The 22600-nt window shown below is 43.3% G+C and overlaps 1 protein-coding gene across 2 annotated transcripts in view; it reads left to right on the forward strand.

Annotated features, from left to right (window-relative positions):
- Positions 1-323: 323 nt before the first annotated feature.
- KHDRBS1 (KH RNA binding domain containing, signal transduction associated 1) overlaps positions 324-22600 on the forward strand; it is a 42118-nt gene continuing 19841 nt past the window's right edge. For both annotated transcript variants that reach the window (XR_011470214.1, XM_070404610.1), the window contains exons 1-4: positions 324-841; positions 13818-13942; positions 14948-15064; positions 21251-21397. Coding sequence is in view for 1 of the 2 variants with exons in the window: in XM_070404610.1 (XP_070260711.1) it covers positions 460-841; positions 13818-13942; positions 14948-15064; positions 21251-21397 (771 nt within the window). In the remaining variant the exon portion in view is untranslated. The remainder of the gene's footprint in view (positions 842-13817; positions 13943-14947; positions 15065-21250; positions 21398-22600) is intronic.

Here is a 22600-nt window from a genome sequence, read left to right on the forward strand (position 1 = left end):
CGCCCCGCACTCCGCGGCCCGCGCGCAGACAAAGACATTCCACAGCCCCCGCCCGGTCCGCGCGCTGGGGGAGGAGACGCGTGTCCCGCTAGCGCTGAGTCACGTGGAAAAGAAAACGAACGAAGAAGCCCGCGGCCGCCCGCGCACGCGCACGAGGCTCCAGCCGGGCGGGCGCGGAGGGTAGAGGGGGAGCGGGAAGGCGACGGCTCTGGGTTCCGCGGCCGGTGCGCAGGCGCCGAGGCCCGGCTGGGGACTTTGTTCTCCACGGAGAAACCCAAGGGCGGTGCCGGGGCCCGGCTGCGCACGCGCGCCGCCTCATTTCCGGTGCTCTCCTTCGCTGGGTCGCTCGGGTCGGCTTCGGTCGGCGTTGCTCCCGCTCTTCCACCCCCGCCAACCGCCTCCGAGGCCTCCGCCGCCGCCGCGCCGCTTTCTCGCTTTCTCGATCGCACATCCTCCCCGATGCAGCGCCGGGACGACCCCGCCGCGCGCATGAGCCGGTCCTCGGGCCGCAGCGGCTCCATGGACCCCTCGGGTGCCCACCCCTCGGTGCGTCAGGCGCCGTCCCGGCAGCCGCCGCTGCCTCACCGGTCCCGGGGGGGCGGAGGAGGGTCCCGGGGGGCCGCCCGGGCCTCGCCCGCCACGCAGCCGCCACCGCTGCTGCCGCCCTCGGCCACAGGTCCCGACGCGACAGTGGGCGGTCCGGCGCCGACCCCGCTGCTGCCCCCCTCAGCCACTGCCTCCGTCAAGATGGAGCCGGAGAACAAGTACCTGCCCGAACTCATGGCTGAGAAGGACTCGCTCGACCCGTCCTTCACGCACGCCATGCAGCTGCTGACGGCAGGTAAGCGGGCCTCCCCGGTCCTTCTGGGTCGCCCGGCCGCATGGGTGGCCAGCGGCTTTGTTCCCCTTGCTTCCCGCCCCCTGGAGACCGAGGCGGCCGTCGGCTCCCCTTCTCTCGCGCTCATCTCGGGGAGCCTGGATTTCGTGTTCCCGTCCCGCCGGGGGTGCGAAGGAAGGAGAACCTCTGGGCTGCAGCGGAGGCCCGCGGGGGGCTGGGGATCTCCTAGCGCGAAGGTGTGGACGGGTCGTGCTCCGCTCCCCGCCCCCTGGCCGACTCCCCCGCCCACCTCTCGCAGCTGCCCCAGGCCCCAAGTGTTCAGATTCTTCCAGAAACGCACCTTTAACTCTCCTTCCCCCAAAGGGAAAGCTTTTTTTTCTTTTTTCTTTTTTTTTTTTTGACTGTGGGTAGCGGTAGGCACCTCAACCGAGAGTGTAGGAGGTGAAGACAGCCCGGGCAGGAAGGGGCCGTGGGAGGGCGGGCTGGGGTGAGGCGGGGTGAGGCCAGAGTGCCCTGTCCAGCGCGCCGGGGCCGCTGGGTCCGGGCCGGACTCCGCGGGAATGAGCTTAAGTTTCTCCCAGGCAGGAGCAACCTGTGGGAATCGACGCTTAAGGTTTTTCCTAATCGGATTTCTGATTTGGGCACATAAGATAAGGACAGAGCCGGAAAGATGGGACACCTTTATTTTTACGACGTGTGTTCGCCATCATTACAGGAGAAAAGTAACCCTAAAACAGTGAAAATGGGGTGGAGGGTGGTAAAGGGTGGTTGCACGACGTTCCCCAGCGAGATGGACTGAAATGGAAGAAGTTGCAGGATGCACGCACCTGAAAGGCTTGGTCTTTCTGTTTGTTTTTGCTTCGGTAGTGAAATAGAGAAGGAATCGTCGTCTTTGTTCTCTATTGTCCGTAGACGAGTGCTCCTTTCCTGCTCGGCACTGGCCAATTACCTAGTCGCTCTGCCTTCTCCCTAAAGCCGGCTGTTTTGCCCTCACTTCTGGTTGAAACGTTGTTGTGATAAGTATTTCGTATGATACCTAAGTTTTATTAGGTAAAAATTCGCAGCCTTCAACACTGAATAGTTGGACTCCGGCAAGGTCGATACAATGGACAGATCGTTATGAAAACATTTCCCTCCCTTTGTTCTCTATCTCCAAACATTGGTGAAGGGGGGTCTTTAAAAAACGCAAACTAAGAATATTTAAAGTGCTTCATTTTCAACTCAGTGCTTTGCCGCTCTGTAACACAGTTGGATTGTTTGTTCATTGTGTTCTTCCGGCAAGCTTTCTGAGAGCAAGGAATGCTTTTTATCTTTATAGTTTTCAGATTGTCTTGCATATAGCAAACACCAGGTAATTGAATTTGAAAGCAAGAACGTGCAGATTTAGGAATGTTAGACTAAGTGGTAAAAGTGGACTTAGTAGTCTGGTTTTTATTTTCTCAAATCTTTAATTAGTCCAAGTAAAATTTGTGAGACTAAAATATCAAACTTTAGGACTTGAAGCTGTTGGTTTAATTCTGACCCTTAAGTAGTTACCTACTCTTGGGAAACATTCTGAACCTCAGCAACCTCAACTGTAAAGTGGGATAGTGAGTTGTGAGGATTAAATGATGTGTAAAGCGCTAGCACAGTTCCCTTTGACCTATAATTATTAGATAGCAATTTGTCACCACCATTTCCTTCTATGTGTAAATTCATGGTTAAATATGGTATGAAAATACAGTGCTCTTTAATTTTTTTAACGTGGGCTTTTTTTATGTGTTTGTGTTTTTTTTTAACCAAATTTAATTGGAGAAATGGGATTAAGGTAATTCTTGTTTATTAAGAACCAGACTATGTATATTTCTTAGCGTGGGAAATCTTGGTATATGTTGAACCTAACTTTTAAGGTATTTTTGAATGATCTGGAAAAGGGACTGTAGTGAAGGTAACCAACTACAAGAAAGTAAGAGACTGAGAAGACAGAATAGTGGTATTTAAGCTCTGATAATGAAACGGTAAGAAAAATACAGCTAACATTTACTGTCCAGGCACTGGTCTAAGCACTTAACATCAAATATTTAGTCTTCAGGACAATACTATGAAGTTACTCTTATTATCCTCACTTTTACAGATGAGAGAACCATGCATACAGAGATTAAATTAGCCAAGGTAACAAAGTTAGTAAACAGCATAACTAGGATTTGAAATCAGTCTGAGTCTGAATCCACACACTTAACCCTCTCCACCCCTCCACTATAGTACCTGCAACAAATTGTACTTAAGAAAATATTTTGGACCTGGCCTACGTGGCTCAGAGGTTGAGGGACGACCAGGAGGTTGTGGTTTGATTCCTGGTCAGGGCACATGCCTGGGTTACGGGCTCCATCCCCAGTGTGGGGCATGAAAGAGGCAGCTGATCAGTGACTCTCTTATTAATTGAGGTTTCTATCTCTCTCTCCCTCTCCTCTCTCTGCAATTAATATAATATATATAGGCCGTGGCTGTGTGGCTCAGTAGAGCATTGTACATACACCAAAAGGTTTCCGGTGCAATCCCCTGTGGGGGTGCATGCTAATAGATGTTTCTCTCTCTTCCCCCTTTTGTCTCTCCCCCTGCCCACCTCCTTCTCCTCTCTCTGAAATCAATGAAAACATATCCTCAGATAAGGATTAAAAATATATATTTTTTGTACTACTTAGACAAAATATTATAAAATCATTTTGAACGCATCAGAGTACTAGAACAGGGCAGTGAAGATGACAAGGCCAAGATATAGAAAAAGAAAACCCATAGAGCAGAGCCTAGCACTTGGGTCAGTGACTGAGGTATCTCTGCCCATTTTCAAAGATCTGTGGCAAGACCCAGACCACTCTTCCTTCACTATTCACATAGTTCTCCCTGTCCCTTACCCGGCTTTACTCTGCACTTCTCAGCATCTGATGCATTATATATTGTAGTTATGTGTTTGTTGACCACCCCTTCTCCTTCATAGCTAGAATGTCAGCTCCACCAGGACAGGGATCTTTTGTCTCCTTTGTTTACACTGTATCTCCTGTTCCTTGAAGAGTGCCACACACACACAGTGGCTTCTTACTAAATATTTGATGAATGGATATTCATCTTCATTTCATGATGGAAAAATAACACAGTTCTAAGGGATTTGGGTTTTGAATATAGACTTTACTAGACAAGTTGATATTTAACTGTGATGACAAATGCATTTGCAGACATGCAAGGACTCAGTATACCCATGCTTGCTTTCTGAGACAAAAATAATTTATAATTTGTGTTAAATGCTTACATAATAAACAAAATGCTTTTAAGCGTATCACTGTTCTTTTTCTACTTTCTACAATTAGGAAAATATAAGTTAGTGTAAATAACTCAGGAATCAGTAAACATTTGATAGATTAACAATCCCCAGATCTTGAAAGGATACTCAGAAATCTATCTTACAAAAGCACACAGTATAGAACATTTGCAAAGTTTATTGGAACTTCAAATTAGTTAACTCCTTTATTTTATTTATAATACACTATAAAAATATATCTAGATGTTCCTATTTCATTCTATAGGGCTAGAAGACCTATTTAAACCAGAAAGTGGAATTGCAAAGAAATTATAGACCAAATACAGATATAAGTGTAACTATTAGGAAAGAAAGGCAGAGTTATCACTCACTGTTTGCAACAACATCATGATTGTTTACCTTGAAAAGTGGTCAGTGATGTGGTCAATTGCAAGTTAAAGATGTACAAATCAGTAGGTTTCTACTCTGTGAACATTAGAAAAGAATTGACAAAATGATCTCATTTTTAGAATAGTATCAAATGCCTTGGGACAAGCAATGAAAATCAGTTCAAAATGTATGTGAATAATTATAACAAACAATAACAATAATTAACCTTTGAAGAGCATGTAACATGTGCCATGCTACTCGTAATTCAACCTTCCTGGCCATTCTCTGAGGCAGAAAGAATTTTTATCTTAATCTTACAGATGAGGAATATTGTGATCATATTGTCGACTTAAAATTTATCCTGAAGGTGATGAATATCTGAATAAAAAGAGAAATATGTCATTTCCTAAAAGGGGGGAGGGTGTGGAGGAGGAACTAGTGTTACAAAGATTATAGAATTTTTATTTAAAGTTTTTTTAAATTGATTTTGAGAGAAAGGAAGAAAGAGAGAAGCATCAATTTTGTTGTTCCACTTATGCATTCATTGGTTGATTCTTTTTTTAAAATTTATTTTTATTGATTTCAGAAAGGAAGGGAGAGGGAGAGAGAGGTAGAAACATCAGTGATAAGAGAGAATCACTGATTGGCTGTACACCCCACACTGGGGATCAGCCCGCAACCCGGGCATGTGCCCTGACTGGGAATCAAACTGTGACCTCTGGTTCATAGGTCAACACTCAACCACTGAACCACGCCAGCCGGGCATCATTGGTTGATTCTTGTATGTGCCCTGACCAGAGATCAAACACGCAACCTTGGTACATCGGGATGATGCTCCAACCAACTAAGCTACCTGGCCAGGACAAGATGACAAAATTTTTTTAAAATATATTTTTATTGATTTAAGAGAGGAAGAGGGAGAGAGAATAATTGATCAGCTGCCTCCTGCATGCTTCCCCACTTGGGATGGAGTCTGTAACCCGGGCATGTGTCCTGACCGGGAATCGAACCACAACCTCCTAGTTCATAGGTCATCGCTCAACCTCTGAGCCATACCGGCCGAGCAAGATGACAGAATTTTTAAATTAACATGTTGATTTTTTGCATTTTCCAAACTAATTCAAACTGGATTTACTTTTTTTAATGTGACGTGTTGAATGTAAAGTAGCTTTAAAGAGTAAGTGAAGCCAGCCTGAGAGGAGATTCCATCCACGAATGGGACAACAACATTCAAGACCCACTTACAACTGGAGAACTCAAGTGACTCAAGCAAGGGGCATTTCTAGAGCACCCAAATCAGGAGATTTAAGAGACTGCACCAGTAGATCTAAGAGACTGCAACACTGGTTCCCACAAAACACCTACTATATAAGACCATCCCACGAAGACTGGGAAGCATAAAAGTTTGATCGAATACAAAGAGTATATGAGCCCTAGCGCGTGGCTCAGTTGGTGGAGTGTCCCATATGCCAAGAGGTTGCAGATTCAATCCCTGGTCAAGGCACATACAGAAGGCAACCTCCCTTCCTCCCTCCCTCTCTCTCCCCCTTCCTTCTTCTCTCTAAAAATCAATATATATGTTCTCGGGTGAGGATTTTAAAAAGAATAAATGAAGATAAATGAGAAAAAATTTTTTTCAAGATAGGAAAATGATGAAAACCTGTATTGACAAATTAAGCAACAAGAACTTGAGAGAATGTGAATTACATTGCTGGTGGAAGTATTAACCACATTGGATAACAATTTGGCATTTCATTTAAAAGTTGAACATTCAAATTCCTTAAAATTCAACCATTCCATTCTAGGAATATGCCCAAAGAAACTTTTGCACATGAATGCTTCATTCATTAAAATAGTGCACCTTGTTCACAAAATGCTACAACTTGTTTCACCATTGATTGGATACTATGAGATTTTCAAAATGAATTACTTACTAGTATACGGCAATGAAAATAAAAACTACAGCTACATGCAACAACATGGAGAAATCTTGAAAATGTATTTGATAAAGCAGTTTTTTATAAAATTAAACATGTTTATGACTTAGCAATTGCACTTTTTAAAAAATATATACTTTATTGATTTTTTACAGAGAGGAAGGGAGAGGGAGAGAGAATTAGAAACATCGATGAGAGAGAAACATCGATCAGCTGCCTCCTACACACTTCCCACCAGAGTTGTGTCCGCAACCAAGGTACATGCCCTTGACCGGAATCAAACCTGGGACCCTTGAGTCTGCAGGTCGACGCTCTATCCACTGAGCCAAACCGGTTAGGACAGCAATTGCACTTTTAAGCACTTATCCCAGAAAAATAAAAACTTAGGTTCACCTGTGCATGAATGTTCATAGCAGCTTTATTCATAATAGGCAAAAACTGAAAACCATATGTCTCCAATAGGTGAATAGTTAAAGCATGGTATATCCATACCATGGAAGACTGCTCAGCAATAAAAAGAAATGACATATTGATGACTGCAACAATTTGTGTATATCTTGAGAGAATTATACGGAGTGAAAATAATCTTCAAAGGTTACATACTGTGTAATTTCACCAATTTAACATTCTACTTGTTTGTTTTTTAAGAGAGAGGGAAAAGGAGAAAAAAATATCAATTTTGTTCCACTTATTTATGCATTTATTGGTTGATTCTTGAATGTGACCTGATGGGATGGTACCTGTAACCTTGGCTTATCAGGATGACTGTCTAACCAACTGAGCTACCTGGCCAGGGCTAATTTTACATTCTTGAAAAGACAAAATAATAAGAGATGGAGAACAGGTTAGTAGTTGCTGATGGTGAGGGAGAAATAGAGGGAAGGGACTGTGGCTGTAAAAGTGTATAGCATCCTATATAATAAGAGGCTAATAAGATCATATGTAATACCTTAATCAATAAAGAAAAATAAATAAATGGCTAATACGCAAATCGACCGAACGGTGAAACAACTGGTCACTATGAAGCACACTGACCACCAGGGGGCAGACACTCAGTGCAGGAGCTGCCCCCTGGTGGTCAGTGCACTTCCACAGGGGAGTGCTGCTCAGCCAGAGCCCTGAGCTGAGCTCATGGCTGGCGAGCACAGTGGTGGTGGTGGGGAGCGGGCCTAAGCCGGCAGTCAGACATCCCCCAACGGCTCCCAGACTGTGAGAGGGTGCAGGCCAGGCTGAGGGGACACACACACACACACAACCACCACCCCCTGCACAAATTTTGTGCACTGGACCTCTAGTGGAGAATAATCCTGGTGATGAAACTGCTCTGTACTTTGTGGTGGTGGTTACATGAATCTGATTAAACTGCATAGAACTAAGGACACACCCAAATAAGTGCATGTAAAACTGGTGAAATTTTAATAAAGTCAACAGATAATGTTAATTTTCTGGTTATGAGATTGTATTGTAGATATGCAAAGTATAGAGGAAACTGGGTGAAGCATACAGAGATCAGTTATATTTATAACTGCATATAAATCTATAATTATCTCAGAAGTATTTTTAAGAAATAAGGCCCTAAACTCTAAATTGTGCCCTGAGAAAGAGATTTGGGAGACCATGGGCAATATGCCATAATTTTCTTTAAAAGTAAGGAGGGAAGCCCTAGCCAATTTGGTTCAGTGGATAGAGTCGGCCTGTGGACTGAAGGGTCCCAGGTTCCATTCCGGCCGAGAGCACATGCCTGGGTTGCAGGCTCAATCTCCAGTGTGGGGTGTGCAGGAGGCAGCCAATCAATGATTCTCTCTCATCATTGATCTTTCTTTCTCTCCCTCTCCCTTCCTCTCTGAAATCAATAAGAGAAATATATTTTTTTAAAAAAAGTAAGAAGCGCCTTAACCGGTTTGGCTCAGTGTATAGAGCGTCGGCCTGCGGACTGAAAGGTCCCAGGTTCGATTCCAGTCAAGGGCATGTACCTTGGTTGCGGGCACATCCCCAGTAGGGGTGTGCAGGAGGCAGCTGATTGATGTTTCTCTCTCTCTCATTGATGTTTCTGACTCTCTATCCCTCTCCCTTTCTCTCTGTAAAAAAAAAAAAACCAATAAAATATATTTAAAAAAAATAAAAAAAAAGTAAGAAAGGAAGACTAAGAGGTTTAATGACTTGCTGAAGGTGACACCAAGCTTGTAGCAGAGATGGGAATCAAACCCAGTTCTATCCAGCTTAAAAACTCATGTTCTTTCCTTTGAGACATACATTTTAAAAATTGTTCTCATCTGCAGGAGCTACCAAAAAGTTGAAAGATTAAATTATAGTAAAAGAGTAAAAGAAATGCCACACAAGATTAGTTGAATTTGATCTGACTAATGTAAGGAGTGACATGGGGTTAAGTACCTGCTCTGTCACTAATTAGTTTTGTGATCTCTGGCAAGTTACATAACTTTTCTGAGCCCAGGTTTCTCAGGTTGTTAAATGAAGATAATCCTAGTTATAAAGACAAGATGAAACAATACAAAATTCCTGACACATAGAACACATTGGATAAGATATGATTATTGAAAGTGTCTGGCTAGGAAACAAATGGGTCACCTCTCTGTGTTGTTTACACCTCAGCTTTTCTTTCTTAGGCTCATGGGACATCCAAGGTCTCTAGAGGCTCAGGCAAAGATCATTTAAAGGACTTGGTTTCAAAAAGTTTGTCTAGAAAGTACTTTTGCCCGAGGATAAGCCATTTTTTAGGAAGCTACTTGAGTTTTCCCCCATTACATCCTGTTCCTAGTTCTCCAAGAGAAGTGAAACTAAGGAGAAAAAAACAGAATTGAAAAAGAAAATAAAAAGATCAGGTAACTGAACATCAGAGGCACCCACAGAGCCCTTTTATTGCCTTTAGCTGCATAACAGTGTCTGAGGTTAAAAACTGTACTTCCCTGCCGAAACCGGTTTGGCTCAGTGGATAGAGCGTCGGCCTGCGGACTGAAGGGTCCCAGGTTCGATTCCGGTCAAGGGCATGTACCTGGGTTGCGGGCACATCCCCGGTAGGACATGTGCAGGAGGCGGCTGATCGATGTTTCTATCTCATCGATGTTTCTGACTCTCTATCTCTCTCCCTTCCTCTCTGTAAAAAATCAATAAAATATATATATTTTTAAAAAAAACTGTACTTCCCAAAATTTTACAAAATAAGCTTTTTCTTGTTTAAAAAAACCTACCCCCGACACACACATGCCATTGAGAGGCAATAATAAAAGTATGAGCTTTGGCCCTGACCGGTTTGGCTCAGTGGTTAGAGCGTCGGCCTGCGGACTGAAGGGTCCCCGGTTCGATTCCAGTCAAGGGCATGCACCTTGGTTGCGGGCACATCCCCAGTAGGAGGTGTGCAGGAGGCAGCTGATTGATGTTTCTCTCTCATCGATATTTCTAACTCTCTATCCCTCTCCCTTCCTCTCTGTAAAAAAATCAAAATATATGTTTTTTTTAAAAGTATGAGGTTTGAAGTTAGAGAAAGCCTTGGTTTTAATCTTTGGTACTTTAATAGCCTTTGTTTTATCATTTTTTTAAAAAAATATATGTTTTTATTGATTTCAGAGAGAGAGGAAAGGTACAGGATAGATAGAAACATCAGTGATGAGAGAGAATCATCTATGGTTGCCTCCTGCAGGCTCCCTCCTGGGGATCAAACCTGAAACCCTGGGCATGTTCCCTGACCGGGAATCAAACCATGACCTCTGGTTTATGGGTTGACGCTCAACCACTGAGCTACAATGGCTGGACTGATTTATCAGTTTAACTTCTCTGAGTTTCAGTTTCCTCAATTGTAAAATGGGGATTATACCAGTACTTCACTGAGTTAATTTTTAGGGTAAGTGAGATAATATTGTTCAGTGTTTGATACATTGTAGACATTGAATACATGTTCAGTCCTTCCCCTTCCATACATGGAAGATGACTCTTCTTGAAGACTCAAGTTGCCCCTTAATGTTTTGCTTTCTAGGCTAACCTCCCCTGATTATTTTATCCTTTTTTTTTTTTAATGTCTTTCTTTTTATTGATATTAGAGAGAGGGGAAGGGAGAAGGAAATAGAAACATCGATGAGAGAGAAAAATCAGCATCGATTGATCGGCTGCCTCCTGCACACCCCCCTGCAGAGGATCAAGCCTGCAACCCGGGCATGTGCCCTGACAGGGAATCGAAACAGCGACCTCTTGGTGCATAGGTTGATGCTCAACCACTGAACCACACCAGCCAGACTCTTTTATCTTTTCAATTCTCTTTTATTTAAATCATTGTTCTCTGAATTTTCAAAAAACTTTCATATTAAAAATTTTGCGATAAATTGGACAAAGGGATTCTCTGAGATCTGAATAGTTCAAAATCTAGCAGAAGGATCTATGTTGTAGGAAAGCTTTAAATTCATAGGCTGCATTACATTGCATATAAACAAACCTTTCTACTGGGTTCAGTTTTTGTAGCCCTGCTTCCTATAAGGCATACAATAGATTAATTGACTTTTGAGTCTTCCTGCCCTAACCAAGTAAAGTTTCTGGAAAGTGTTATAAAGTATAGCTGAAGGCCCTACATGGTAGCAATTAAGAAACACTGAGCTACATAGATAAAATGAAGTATGGCATTTATTCCTTTAGAACTTTTTTAAAATATATTTTTATTGATTTCAGAGAGGAAGAATAGAGAGATGGAAACATCAATGATGAGAGAGAATCATTGATCAGCTGTCTCCTGCACGCCCGGCCCCCCCCCCCCCCCCCCCATTGGGGATCAGGCCCATAACCCAGGCATGTGCCCTTGACTGGAATCGAACCTGGGACCCTTAAGTCTGAAGGCTGATGCTCTATCCACTCAGCCAAACCAGCTAGGGCCCTTTAGAACTTTTGAGGATTGAGTACCGAGTTTTCCAGCCTAAAAACTCAAGAAAAGATGTATTCAGAGATGATGGTAGACTCAAAACTAGTGACTACAAAAAGTTAATATTAGCAGTTGGTGGGAAGGGGTGGAGGTTACCACCAGTAAAATAGCAAACAAATAAGATGTTGAATGAAGCATTTAGTCTGTTGATTATAAGGTCAGATTTTTTTTCTATTCCAAGCAGTGAAAATAGGCACTGCCATTTACAGTTCCTCTCATAGGAGTAAATGTTTAGTTAAGGATACTTAGAATATGATTAGCAGCTTTAATTGTCAGAAAGGAAGGGAGTATGTGCTCTAGGATATAAGTAGGTCATTTAGCTCACTGTATACTGTAACATCTGACATTAGGCTTTTTAATAAACAGGAAGCTTTCTGTTTGAAATTCTGAACTCTTAGGAAGTCTGTGAGGGTCAAAGTAAATTTCCTTCTTCATCTGTGTACTTCACAATTGGACTTAGTCCAAACACTTTTTAAAACTGTCAAAATTTTAGATTTGCAGAATGTCTTTGAAGTAGTATATATTTTTTAAAAATATATTTTATTGATTTTTTACAGAGAGGAAGGGAGAAGGATAGAGAGTTAGAAACAACGATGAGAGAGAAACATCGATCAGCTGCCTCCTGCACACCTCCTACTGGGGATGTGCCCGCAACCCAGGTACATGCCCTTGACTGGAATCGAACCTGGGACCCTTCAGTCCACAGACGGACGCTCTATCCACTGAGCCAAACCGGTCAGGGCTGAAGTAGTATATTTTTATGCCAAACCAGGTTTTCAAAGTGTGGTCCCTAGACCAGCAATATCAACATCACCATCTGCATCAGAAATGCAGATTCCTAACACAAATCCCAGATTGGGGTTCTGGCCCAGCAGTCTAGTTTAAAAAGCAAGCCCTCCAGGTGATTCTGATGCATACTGAAGTTTGAGACCCCTTGCCTTAAAATTACAGAAGATAGAAACTGTGGAAATATTATATAAGGAGAACATTTTGTGTTATTTAGAATGTCACACTGATTTTAGGGAATATAATTATGTATTTTGGGGGGGGAGGGGGGAGAAGTATTGTTTGCTTCTCACATGTGCCCTGACCAGAAATCAAACCAGTGACCTTTCAGTGCACGGGAGGACGCTCAACCAACCGAGCCACACTTGCCAGGGGGGAATATAAATTTTTTACTGTTCTCAGTACACCATAGAACCTTTTAATGGATGTTCATTACCTACACACACTACCCCCATCTCTATTAGTATTCCTATCATAGCACTTAACTATATTTCATTGCTAACGTCATTAACTGAGAACTCCAATATATAAACATAGTGAAGTTGGGGACTATATCTGACTTGTTCTGTTGTATCTCCTATACTTTATAGCAGGAGAGGGGAACCATTTTTCTGCCAAGGGCCACTTGGATATTTAGAACATCATTTGTGGGCCATATAAAATTATCAACTTAAAAATTAGCTTGCTATATTTGGTCAAACATTTAATAACTCACCCCTAATGCCTTGGCAGGGCCAGACCAAATGATTTCATGGGCCGTACATTCCCCACCTCTGCTTTATAGGATAGGTGCCTGGCCTTTAGTAAGTCTCGCATATAGGTTAATGATTATACCTGTTTCTCTCCTTTCATCTGCCTTTTTTTAAAGAAACACTCAAATGCTTGCAAAGGATGGGGTGAATGGATGGAGTTCCCTAATGATAGGAAATAATTTTGGATGCCAAGGTTCTATCTGATGAAACTGTCCTAACCTGCGAATTAAAAATACATTGGTGCATTTTTCCTTTAAGACATTGACTGAATTTGGGCTAGCTAATGTCAATACTTCTCAAGAAATGGGCTTCAATTAGCATGTGTACATATGTTATTTTCTGTTTTTATAGCAGCCTCATGAAGTAGCTATCACCTCCATTTTATACATGAGGAAACTAAAAACCAGAGCAATTAAATAACTTGCAAAGCTCACACAATTAGTGAGTAACCGTAAGAAGCAGGTCTTTCAAACTCTTAAGGACTACTACTGTCCGTAGTACTACTGTCCCTGGAATTTTAACAGGACTCTCCATTGAATATTTAAATTACTGATTTTTATTTTTTCATCAAGATTCGACTTTGTACTTTTTCTTGATGCAGATTTTTATTTTTGCTTTTTTAGTTCATTTATCCTTTTTTCCTCATCTCTCCCCATTAATGTTGTTAAATCTCTTTATTCTAAGAAACATTTAAATGTCTCTAATGTAGACATTCAGGTGGGGTTTAAAGAGCAAACTGCTCTTACTAGGAGTAGGCTTTGGGTTTTCTGATCAAGTTAAGCTTTGGTGCTTTTAGTTATAGCACATTGATCTGAACTATTTGGTGTCGTTACATGGTACTCCATGTTATTGCTTTATGCAGACTTAGAAATTTACCTTTATTCACCAGAGCAAAACTCAGTTAAATTCTGTTTCTTTTATTCAGAAATTGAGAAGATTCAGAAAGGGCTTTCAAAAAAGGACGATGAGGAGAATTACTTGGATTTATTTTCTCATAAGAACATGAAGCTGAAGGAGCGGGTACTGATACCTGTCAAGCAGTATCCCAAGGTAAGACAAAAAGTGCCTCATTTCTCTGAGTTGTCTTTGTAGGAGTGGGTCATGAGCTCTAATAACGACTTCCAGAGACTGTGGTGCATCAGAAACTTAAGCCTTTGAATCTTCTCTTCCATACTGTGTACTTGTTTCTGGCAGTTGAAACAAGTAAGTCCATAACTGATTGCATAGCTATAGCCAGGAAAGAAATGCAGTCATCTTATTAAAAAGGGTTTCTCAAATGTTTGTTCCGGCTCAAAGTTCAAAGAAAAAAAAAATGAAACCTAGAGTTATTCTGTCAAAAGATTTCTTGACATGAAATCAAAATGAAGGAAGTTATAGCATAAATCCTTGAAGAGGTGGTTAACTGTATTTTTTACTCAAAGTTTTACTTTTAAAAAAATGCTTTCTCGCCCTAACCGGTTTGGCTCAGTGGATAGAGCGTCGGCCTGCGGACTGAAAGGTCCCAGGTTCGATTCCAGTCAAGGGCATGTACCTTGGTTGCAGGCACATCCCCAGTAGGGGGCGTGCAGGAGGCAGCTGATCGATGTTTCTCTCTCATCGATGTTTCTAACTCTCTATCCCTCTCCCTTCCTCTCTGTAAAAAATCAATAAAATATATTTTTTAAAAAATAAAAAAATGCTTTCTCCACCTACTCCTTTTTCCTTTTTTCAGGAAAGCAATTAGTTATATTTAGTTTACAAAAAAAAAAGAAAAAGTACTAAACAAAGATTCCATGTGTGTGTTCTGAGGTGACTTCCTTAAAAATGTTTATGTATGTTAAAGTACTAGGGGTTGCAGTGTGATATTACATCTGAAATCCCAAAATCAACTCTAGGAACTACCACTTTCATAACCTTAGGCTAATCACTTCATCAGTACAACCTCAGTATATCCTTCGGTAAAATGGGAATTAAACTCTACCTGTTTTATAGGGTTGTTGAAACCAAATGAGATAGTACATGTGGAAATATTTCATAGGAGGATGAATATTTAGAAATCTCTTTATTTTCTGTCAGTTCAATTTTGTGGGGAAGATCCTTGGACCACAAGGGAACACTATCAAAAGACTGCAAGAAGAGACTGGTGCAAAGATCTCTGTGTTGGGCAAGGGCTCGATGAGAGACAAAGCCAAGGTAAGTTCACTTAGTGAAGCAAGAAGACACCCTAATGCAAGCATGTCAAACTCACAGGCTAACTTGGGCCAAATAAACAAGGTGTAAGTTTATGTGTGCTGCAAAAAAAACACAAAAGCTTTGATTTTCATAGAAATGTAGGTTTATTTCGATAGAGACATGCTGAATACAAAGGGCTGAAATAAATGAGTAATCATTAACATAAAATAATAGAACATTTTAATAAAAATTAATATTTTTTCTTGAACAGTAACTTACCAGACACAGAATAATTGCTCAAATTAATAAGCGTAACGCAAATAAACCTATTTTTCTTGTTCTGTCAAAGCGAAATATTTCCTGTTGCACACACCAGACAACTCAGTACAAGACTAACGACGTGGCAATCAGCTGCTAAAATATTCGCTGCTAGTATTAGTGGAGAGAAATGATGAATGAGCCTGCATGTGAGGCATGTAAGCGAAATGAATGCAACACGATTATAGTAATCAGTCATTAGCGAATGTTGTAGTTCATTAAAAATAACATATAACAGGATATTATAAAAATCAAGTTACAAAATTTTTTTTTTTTTTTTTTCAATAATAATTTTTATTTCTTAAAGTATTACAAAGAGTATTACATATGTCTCCTTTTTCCCCCCCATGACATTCCCCCGGCCCCTACCCCCCGCCCCCCCCCCCCGTGTCTTGTGTCCATTGGTTAATCTTAAATGCATGCATATAAGTCCTTCAGTTGGTCTCTTAATCCCCCCCCAACCCTCCCCAGGCTCCCCATTGTAGTTTAACATTCTGTTCAATGTTGCTCTGCTTCTGTATCTACCCCTGTTCATCAGTCCATACTGGTCCCCTTTATTTGTCCCAACCTCACTGGAGTAGTCTCAACCTCACCAGGGCCGTCTGAGCCTCACCAGGGCCGTTTCAACCTCACCGGGGTCGTCCCTACCACACCAGGGCCGTTTCAACCTGACTGGGGTTGTCGCTACCACACCGGGGCCGTTTCAACCTGACCGGGGCTGTCCCTACCACACCGGGGCCGTTACGACCTGACCAAGGTTGTCCCTACCTCACGGGGGCCGTTTCAACCTCACCGGGGTTGTCCCAACCACACCGGGGCCGTTTCGACCTGACCGGGGTTGTCCCTACCACGCCGGGGCCGTTTCGACCTGACTGGGGTCGTCCCTACCTCACGGGGGCTGTTTCAACCTCACCGGGGTCGTCCCTACCTCACGGGGGCCGTTTCAACCTCACCGGGGTTGTCCCTACCACGCCGGGGCCGTTTCGACCTGACTGGGGTCGTCCCTACCTCACGGGGGCTGTTTCAACCTCACCGGGGTTGTCCCTACCACACCGGGGCCGTTTCGACCTAACTGGGGTCGTCCCTACCTCACGGGGGCTGTTTCAACCTCACCGGGGTCGTCCCTACCACACCGGGGCCGTTTCGACCTGACTGGGGTCGTCCCTACCTCACGGGGGCCATTTCAACCTGACCGGGGTTGTCCCTACCACGCCGGGGCCGTTTCGACCTGACTGGGGTCGTCCCTACCTCACGGGGGCCGTTTCAACCTCACCGGGGTTGTCCCTACCACACCGGGGCTGTTTCAACCTGACCGGGGTTGTCCCTACCACACCGGGGCCGTTTCGACCTGACTGGGGTCGTCCCTACCTCACGGGGGCCGTTCCAACCTGACCGGGGTTGTCCCTACCACACCGGGGCCGTTTCGACCTGACTGGGGTCGTCCCTACCTCACGGGGGCTGTTTCAACCTCACCGGGGTCGTCCCTACCACGCCGGGGCCGTTTCGACCTGACTGGGGTCGTCCCTACCTCACGGGGGCCGTTTCAACCTCACCAGGGTCGTCCCTACCTCACGGGGGCCGTTTCAACCTGACTGGGGTTGTCCCTACCACGCCGGGGCCGTTTCGACCTGACTGGGGTCGTCCCTACCTCACGGGGGCTGTTTCAACCTCACCGGGGTCGTCCCTACCACACCGGGGCCGTTTCGACCTGACTGGGGTCGTCCCTACCTCACGGGGGCTGTTTCAACCTCACCGGGGTCGTCCCTACCACACCGGGGCCGTTTCGACCTGACTGGGGTTGTCCCTACCTCACGGGGGCCGTTTCAACTCACCGGGGTTGTCCCTACCACACCGGGGCTGTTTCAACCTGACCGGGGTTGTCCCTACCACACCGGGGCCGTTTCGACCTGACCGGGGTCGTCCCTACCACACCTGGACCGTTTCAACCTCACCGGGGCCATCCCAGCCTTACCGGGGAAACAGGAAGTTTGGCCCTCTGTCCCCTGCCGGCGGCTCCCCACTAGACAAAATCTCCAGGCATTCCTGGTGGTTGCACATCCAGCGCTCCTGCCCTCCACCAAGTGCACAGACTGCCTGTCTGCTGTCCCCCAGCGCCCCACCAGAGACTGGGACCAGTGGGCATGTTTGTGCGCTTGCTGGTACAGCAGTTCCACAGTGCCGGCCGAGTCAGGCCCAGCCCTGGCCGGCCCCGGACCCGACTCTGCCCCCCGATTGCGTCCCTCCCAGATGCAAGGAGCTGAAATCTGCAGCCTGCTGGGATGGGCTCTGTACATGGTGCTTCAGCACATCCTACTCAGTCTCAATGCGCTTCTTTCTATGCGAGGAGTTGAAATCTGCAGTTTGTTGGGTTGGGCTCTGTACTTGGTGTCACATCCTACTCAGTCTCAATGTTCTTTCTCTCCTTCCAGTTGTAGAGCTTCCACTGGGCCAAGTTTCCCATGGTTCTGTATGATAGGTGTTTGTCTGATATTTGGTAGTTTCGATGTTGTTGTGCGAGGTAGCACGCACAGGTCTCTTCCTTATGCCGCCATCCTGGTTCTCCTGGGTCTGCTTCTTGAGTGTGTCTCTCATGGCTGCGAGCAGTTGAAGTCTGCAATTTGTTGGGATAGGCTGCAAAAGCGCAGGTGGGTCTTTTTGTGCACCTGGCACAGCTTGGATGGGGATGTAAATTGATTAGGGCTGAGTCTCAGGGAGTCGCCATGGCGAAGCAAATAGCACTGGCTGAGTCTCCGCGGCCCCTTGAATCTCTGCCAGGGCTTTGTGTCCCCCAGTGCCGGCGAACAGCTGTGCAACAGAGTCTCCCTCGCTTTCTGATGGCTGCAAGGCCGTGCTGCCTCTCCCTGTAGGGTCTGGTGCTTCATGATCCCGCCTGAACCAGCTCAGTGGATTTGAAAGTTTGCAGAAGAAAAGGCGCTTCTACTTGTGGGTCTGGCACAGCCCAGATGGGAATGTAAATTGCTTAGGGTGGGATCACCGGGAGTCGCCGGGGCGGAGACTCAGCGGCCCCTTGCCTATCCAGGACACCAGGACTTTGCGTCCCCCAGTGCCGGCGAGCAGCCGAGCGCCAGAGCCTCCCTCGCTTTCTGACCGCTGGAAGGCCGTGCCGTCTCTCGCCTTGGGGCCTGGGGCCTCAGAGACCCGCCCGAACCAGCTCAGTGGATTTGAGCAAGTTACAAAATTTTTATTAAAATGTTTCTTACATACTGTTACATTGGCTGGGCCGCAAAAATATTCATTAATGGGCCGCAAGTTTGACATGCTTGCCCTAATGCCGCCTTATAGCCCAGGGTCCAGTCTGAATGCCTTATGGAAACTAGCACTTGTACATGTACAGAATGTGACTCCTTTAAATTTGTACTGGATGTAAGAGATTATATAGATAAAGTTAGTTTGTAACCCTGAAAGAGTCTAGGTGTGCCCAGGTGATTGTTTTTTTTTCTGACTTTTGATTGCATAGTAATGGAAACAGCAGTGGCAACTATGGCATTAGAAAGCTTATCTATGAAAATTTGGAAGGGATGCAGTACTGAAACTTACCCAGACTAAAAACACATTCTCTTTCCAGTAGCATGGAAAAGTGAGAGCAGTAGTGTTATACATGCAGGCAACACTGAGGATTAGTTGTCTGGTGTGTTTTTTTTTATAGCCAGCTCGAATTCGAGGCCTGCTAAAAGAAGGTATTCCAACAGGAGCCATGAGTAATCCTGACAACAAAACCTAACGCTTATTTATTTTTTGTGTCATAGCCCAATATGTGTTGTATTCTTTGTAAGTGCCAAAAAACTTCCCACCAAAACAGAATATTCCTAGCCTTCTAGGGTCAGGTTTTAGATGAGACATACATGCTACAGCCTAAAAACTTACTCTTTCAGTCCTCCTTTTATGCAGCCTAATTGATGAACATTGTTCTCCCAGACCCTCTTCTTTTGTCCATTCTCATTTCTCATTAGAAGAATCCAGTTAGGGCTGAAGTATGATATTCTAGCTAATGAAATTTACATGAGATTTTCTTTTCTCTATCCTAATTTCTTTCCTCCCCAGAACACCCCAGGCCATGTAAGCACATAGGAAGGGCTGGTGATTACCAGCTCTACCTGGAATTTAAAAGCACATGCTTGGCAATGAATAAATGAGTCAATCAAGGGTTGGCAAAAAGTGTAGAGATTCCTCAAAAAATTAAAAATAGAACTGCCATGCAATATTGTAATTTCACTTCTGGGTATTTATCCAAAGAAAACAACAACACTAACTTGAAAAGATATATGCAGTCCTATGTTCAATGTAGCATTACTAATACTAGCCAAGATATGGAAGCAACCTAGATGTACATCAGTAGATGAATGGATAGTGGGTGCATGCTGGAATATTATTCCTCAATTCAAAAAAAAAAGAATGAAATCTTGCCATTTGAACAACATGGATGAACAGAGGGTATTATCCTAAGTGAAATAAGTCAGAAAAAGACAAATGTTGTATGATCTCATTTATATGATTCTAAAAACACAAAATAAATGAATAAATGAAACACTCATTTAGAGAAGAAGCTGATGGTTGCCAAAGGGAAGGGGTGGGGAATGAGAATAAAAATAAATTAATTAAACTTTATTTTATTGTGCTTTTTCTTTTCACTTTTTTTGTTTGTCAAAAAAATTAAACATACAGAAATTATTGAATGTGACCCATAGCCAATGAAGAAAATCAGTTGATAGAAAGAGATCTGAGCCCTACCCAGTTTGGCTCAGTGGATAGAATGTCAGCCTGCAGACTGAAAGGTCCTGGGTTGTGGGCTCGATCCCCAGTAGGGGGCGTGCAGGAGGCAGCCAATTAATGATTCTTCCATTGATGTTTCTATCTCTCTCTCCCTCTTCCTTATTTTCTTCTCTGAAATCAATAAAATATATTTTTTTAAAACAAGAAAGAAAGAAACCTGGAAATAATAAGAGATTTTGGGATTTGCAGACAAGACTTTAAAATAGTTATTATAAATATAATAAATTTGGCCCTAACCGGTTTGGCTCAGTGGATAGAGCGTCGGCCTACGGACTGAAAGGTCCCAGGTTCGATTCCAGTCAAGGGCATGTACCTTGGTTGCAGACACATCCCCAGTAGGAGGTGTGTAGGAGGCAGCTGATCGATGTTTCTCTCTCATCGATGTTTCTAACTCTCTATCCCTCTCCCTTCCTCTCTGTAAAAAATCAATAAAATATTTTTTAAAATATATATATAATAAATTTGTTCAAAGATGTAGAGAAAAAGTAATTAGGAGAGAGATGGAATGTATAGAAAATGAAAATGTAATAGCTGAAATGCAAATTTCACTGAATGAGCATAATACAGTGTAAGACACTGAAAAAGAAAAAAGAAGAGGGTTGTAAACCAGAGAACTTAAAGGCAGGACTATTCAGACCAAAGTAAGAAGATAAAAAGGACTGAAAGAAAATGAACAGAGTCTTAGTTGCCTGTGGAACATTATTGTGCAATCTAACATTTGTGCAATTGTAGTTCTAAGAGGGGAGTCGGGCAGAAAACAATTTAAGGAAAAAGTTAAAAAGAAATAAATGCTTGGCAATGAATCAGTGATTGGCAAACACCTGTTATCTGAATAGAGACTGGAATTTGTCTTTTTTATACCTTCTAATAGCTCCACCAGGGATTTAAAATAATAGTTAACTTTTGGCAGCAGACCAATTGTAGGTTTAGCAGGTTGTATAAATTACTATTCTCCAGAGCTTGTTTTACTTTTTTCTTATGCTTTACTGTGTTCCTTAGATGTTACAGTTATTTCTTGCTGTTTCTTTGACCTTGAAGTTAAAGGTGTCATTAAATACCTAGTCTGTGATGTGATGTTTTGTTTCCATTTTTCCACAGGAGGAAGAGCTGCGCAAAGGTGGAGACCCCAAATATGCCCATTTGAATATGGATCTGCATGTCTTCATTGAAGTCTTTGGACCTCCGTGTGAGGCTTATGCTCTTATGGCACATGCTATGGAGGAAGTCAAGAAGTTTCTAGTACCGGTAAGGAAATCTATATCCTGTATCTTTTGAGCAAGAGAGAACTGGATTTTGTGCTGTTGCTAAGGCAGGGGTTCTTAACCAGGGTCTCTGCATATCAGTATCTTAGGTCCACAGCATGTCTGGCATTCTAACATCTGGTTAACAAAGATTTAACAGTTTCTTCACTGAGCTAAGTATTTTGGTACTAGTGTGGAACCAGGTGATTATAGGAAAGTGACTTAAGAGTTTGTGTGTTAGACTTTTCAGAGTCTAGAGCCGTGGTCGGCAAACTGCGGCTCGTGAGCCACATGCGGCTCTTTGGCCCCTTGAGTGTGTCTCTTCCTAAGCCTTAGGAGTACCCTAATTAAGTTAATAACAATGTACCTACCTATATAGTTTAAGTTTAAAAAATTTGGCTCTCAAAAGAAATTTCAATCGTTGTACTGTTGATATTTGGCTCTGTTGACTAATGAGTTTGCCGACCACTGGTCTAGAAGATAACAGCGAGAAGCTTCTAGTATCCAATCTTAATGGATTAAATTTGAACTGAGTGTGTTCAGGGCTTTTTCTCCTGGAGGAGTTTACTCAAGTAGAGTTTGATTAGAAAGGGACCGGATTAATACAGGCTTGACTGTTAATATTAAACAGATTGGTGTGCAGCTCCTTTGAGAATGTAATTGAGGCCCAAGAAGAGTTAGAACAGACCAGGTTACCTGTCTTGCTTATTACCATCTGGTCAGAGAGTCAATTCTTTGAATAAATAGAAAATGGTGCAATTTTTGCCTTTTAGTAAGGCTTGGTAGTTAGTAGAATTAACATACTGTTGAGTATTTAATAACCAAGGTTGAATCTGGAACCTTAGAAAGCATTTGCAGTACTATTCAACTAGAAGTGAGTAAGCATCATATTTTCATCATTAAAACTAACAGGGGTGACTACAGTTCTTGGTTTTCTTGACTGTGTAAAATGAGGGAATTAGAATAAAATATGGCCCGGCCTGTGTGGTTCAGTGGTTGAGCATTGACCTATGAACCAGGAGGTCACAGTTCGATTCCCAGTCATATTTTGTTTTCATATTTTTCTAGTCACAAATATTTTTGTAGGCTCCTAAAAAGAGCCAACCGCCTTGATACTATGTTCTTAGATCCCATACAATAAGCAGACTCTATGTTGCAGGGTCTATCCCCACTGGGGGGCATGCAGGAAGCAGCCGATCATCATTGA

The sequence above is a fragment of the Myotis yumanensis genome, unplaced genomic scaffold (assembly GCF_028538775.1).
Source record: "Myotis yumanensis isolate MYYU_CA2020_CCGP unplaced genomic scaffold, mMyoYum1.0.hap1 SCAF_2, whole genome shotgun sequence".
Classification (NCBI taxonomy): domain Eukaryota; kingdom Metazoa; phylum Chordata; class Mammalia; order Chiroptera; family Vespertilionidae; genus Myotis; species Myotis yumanensis.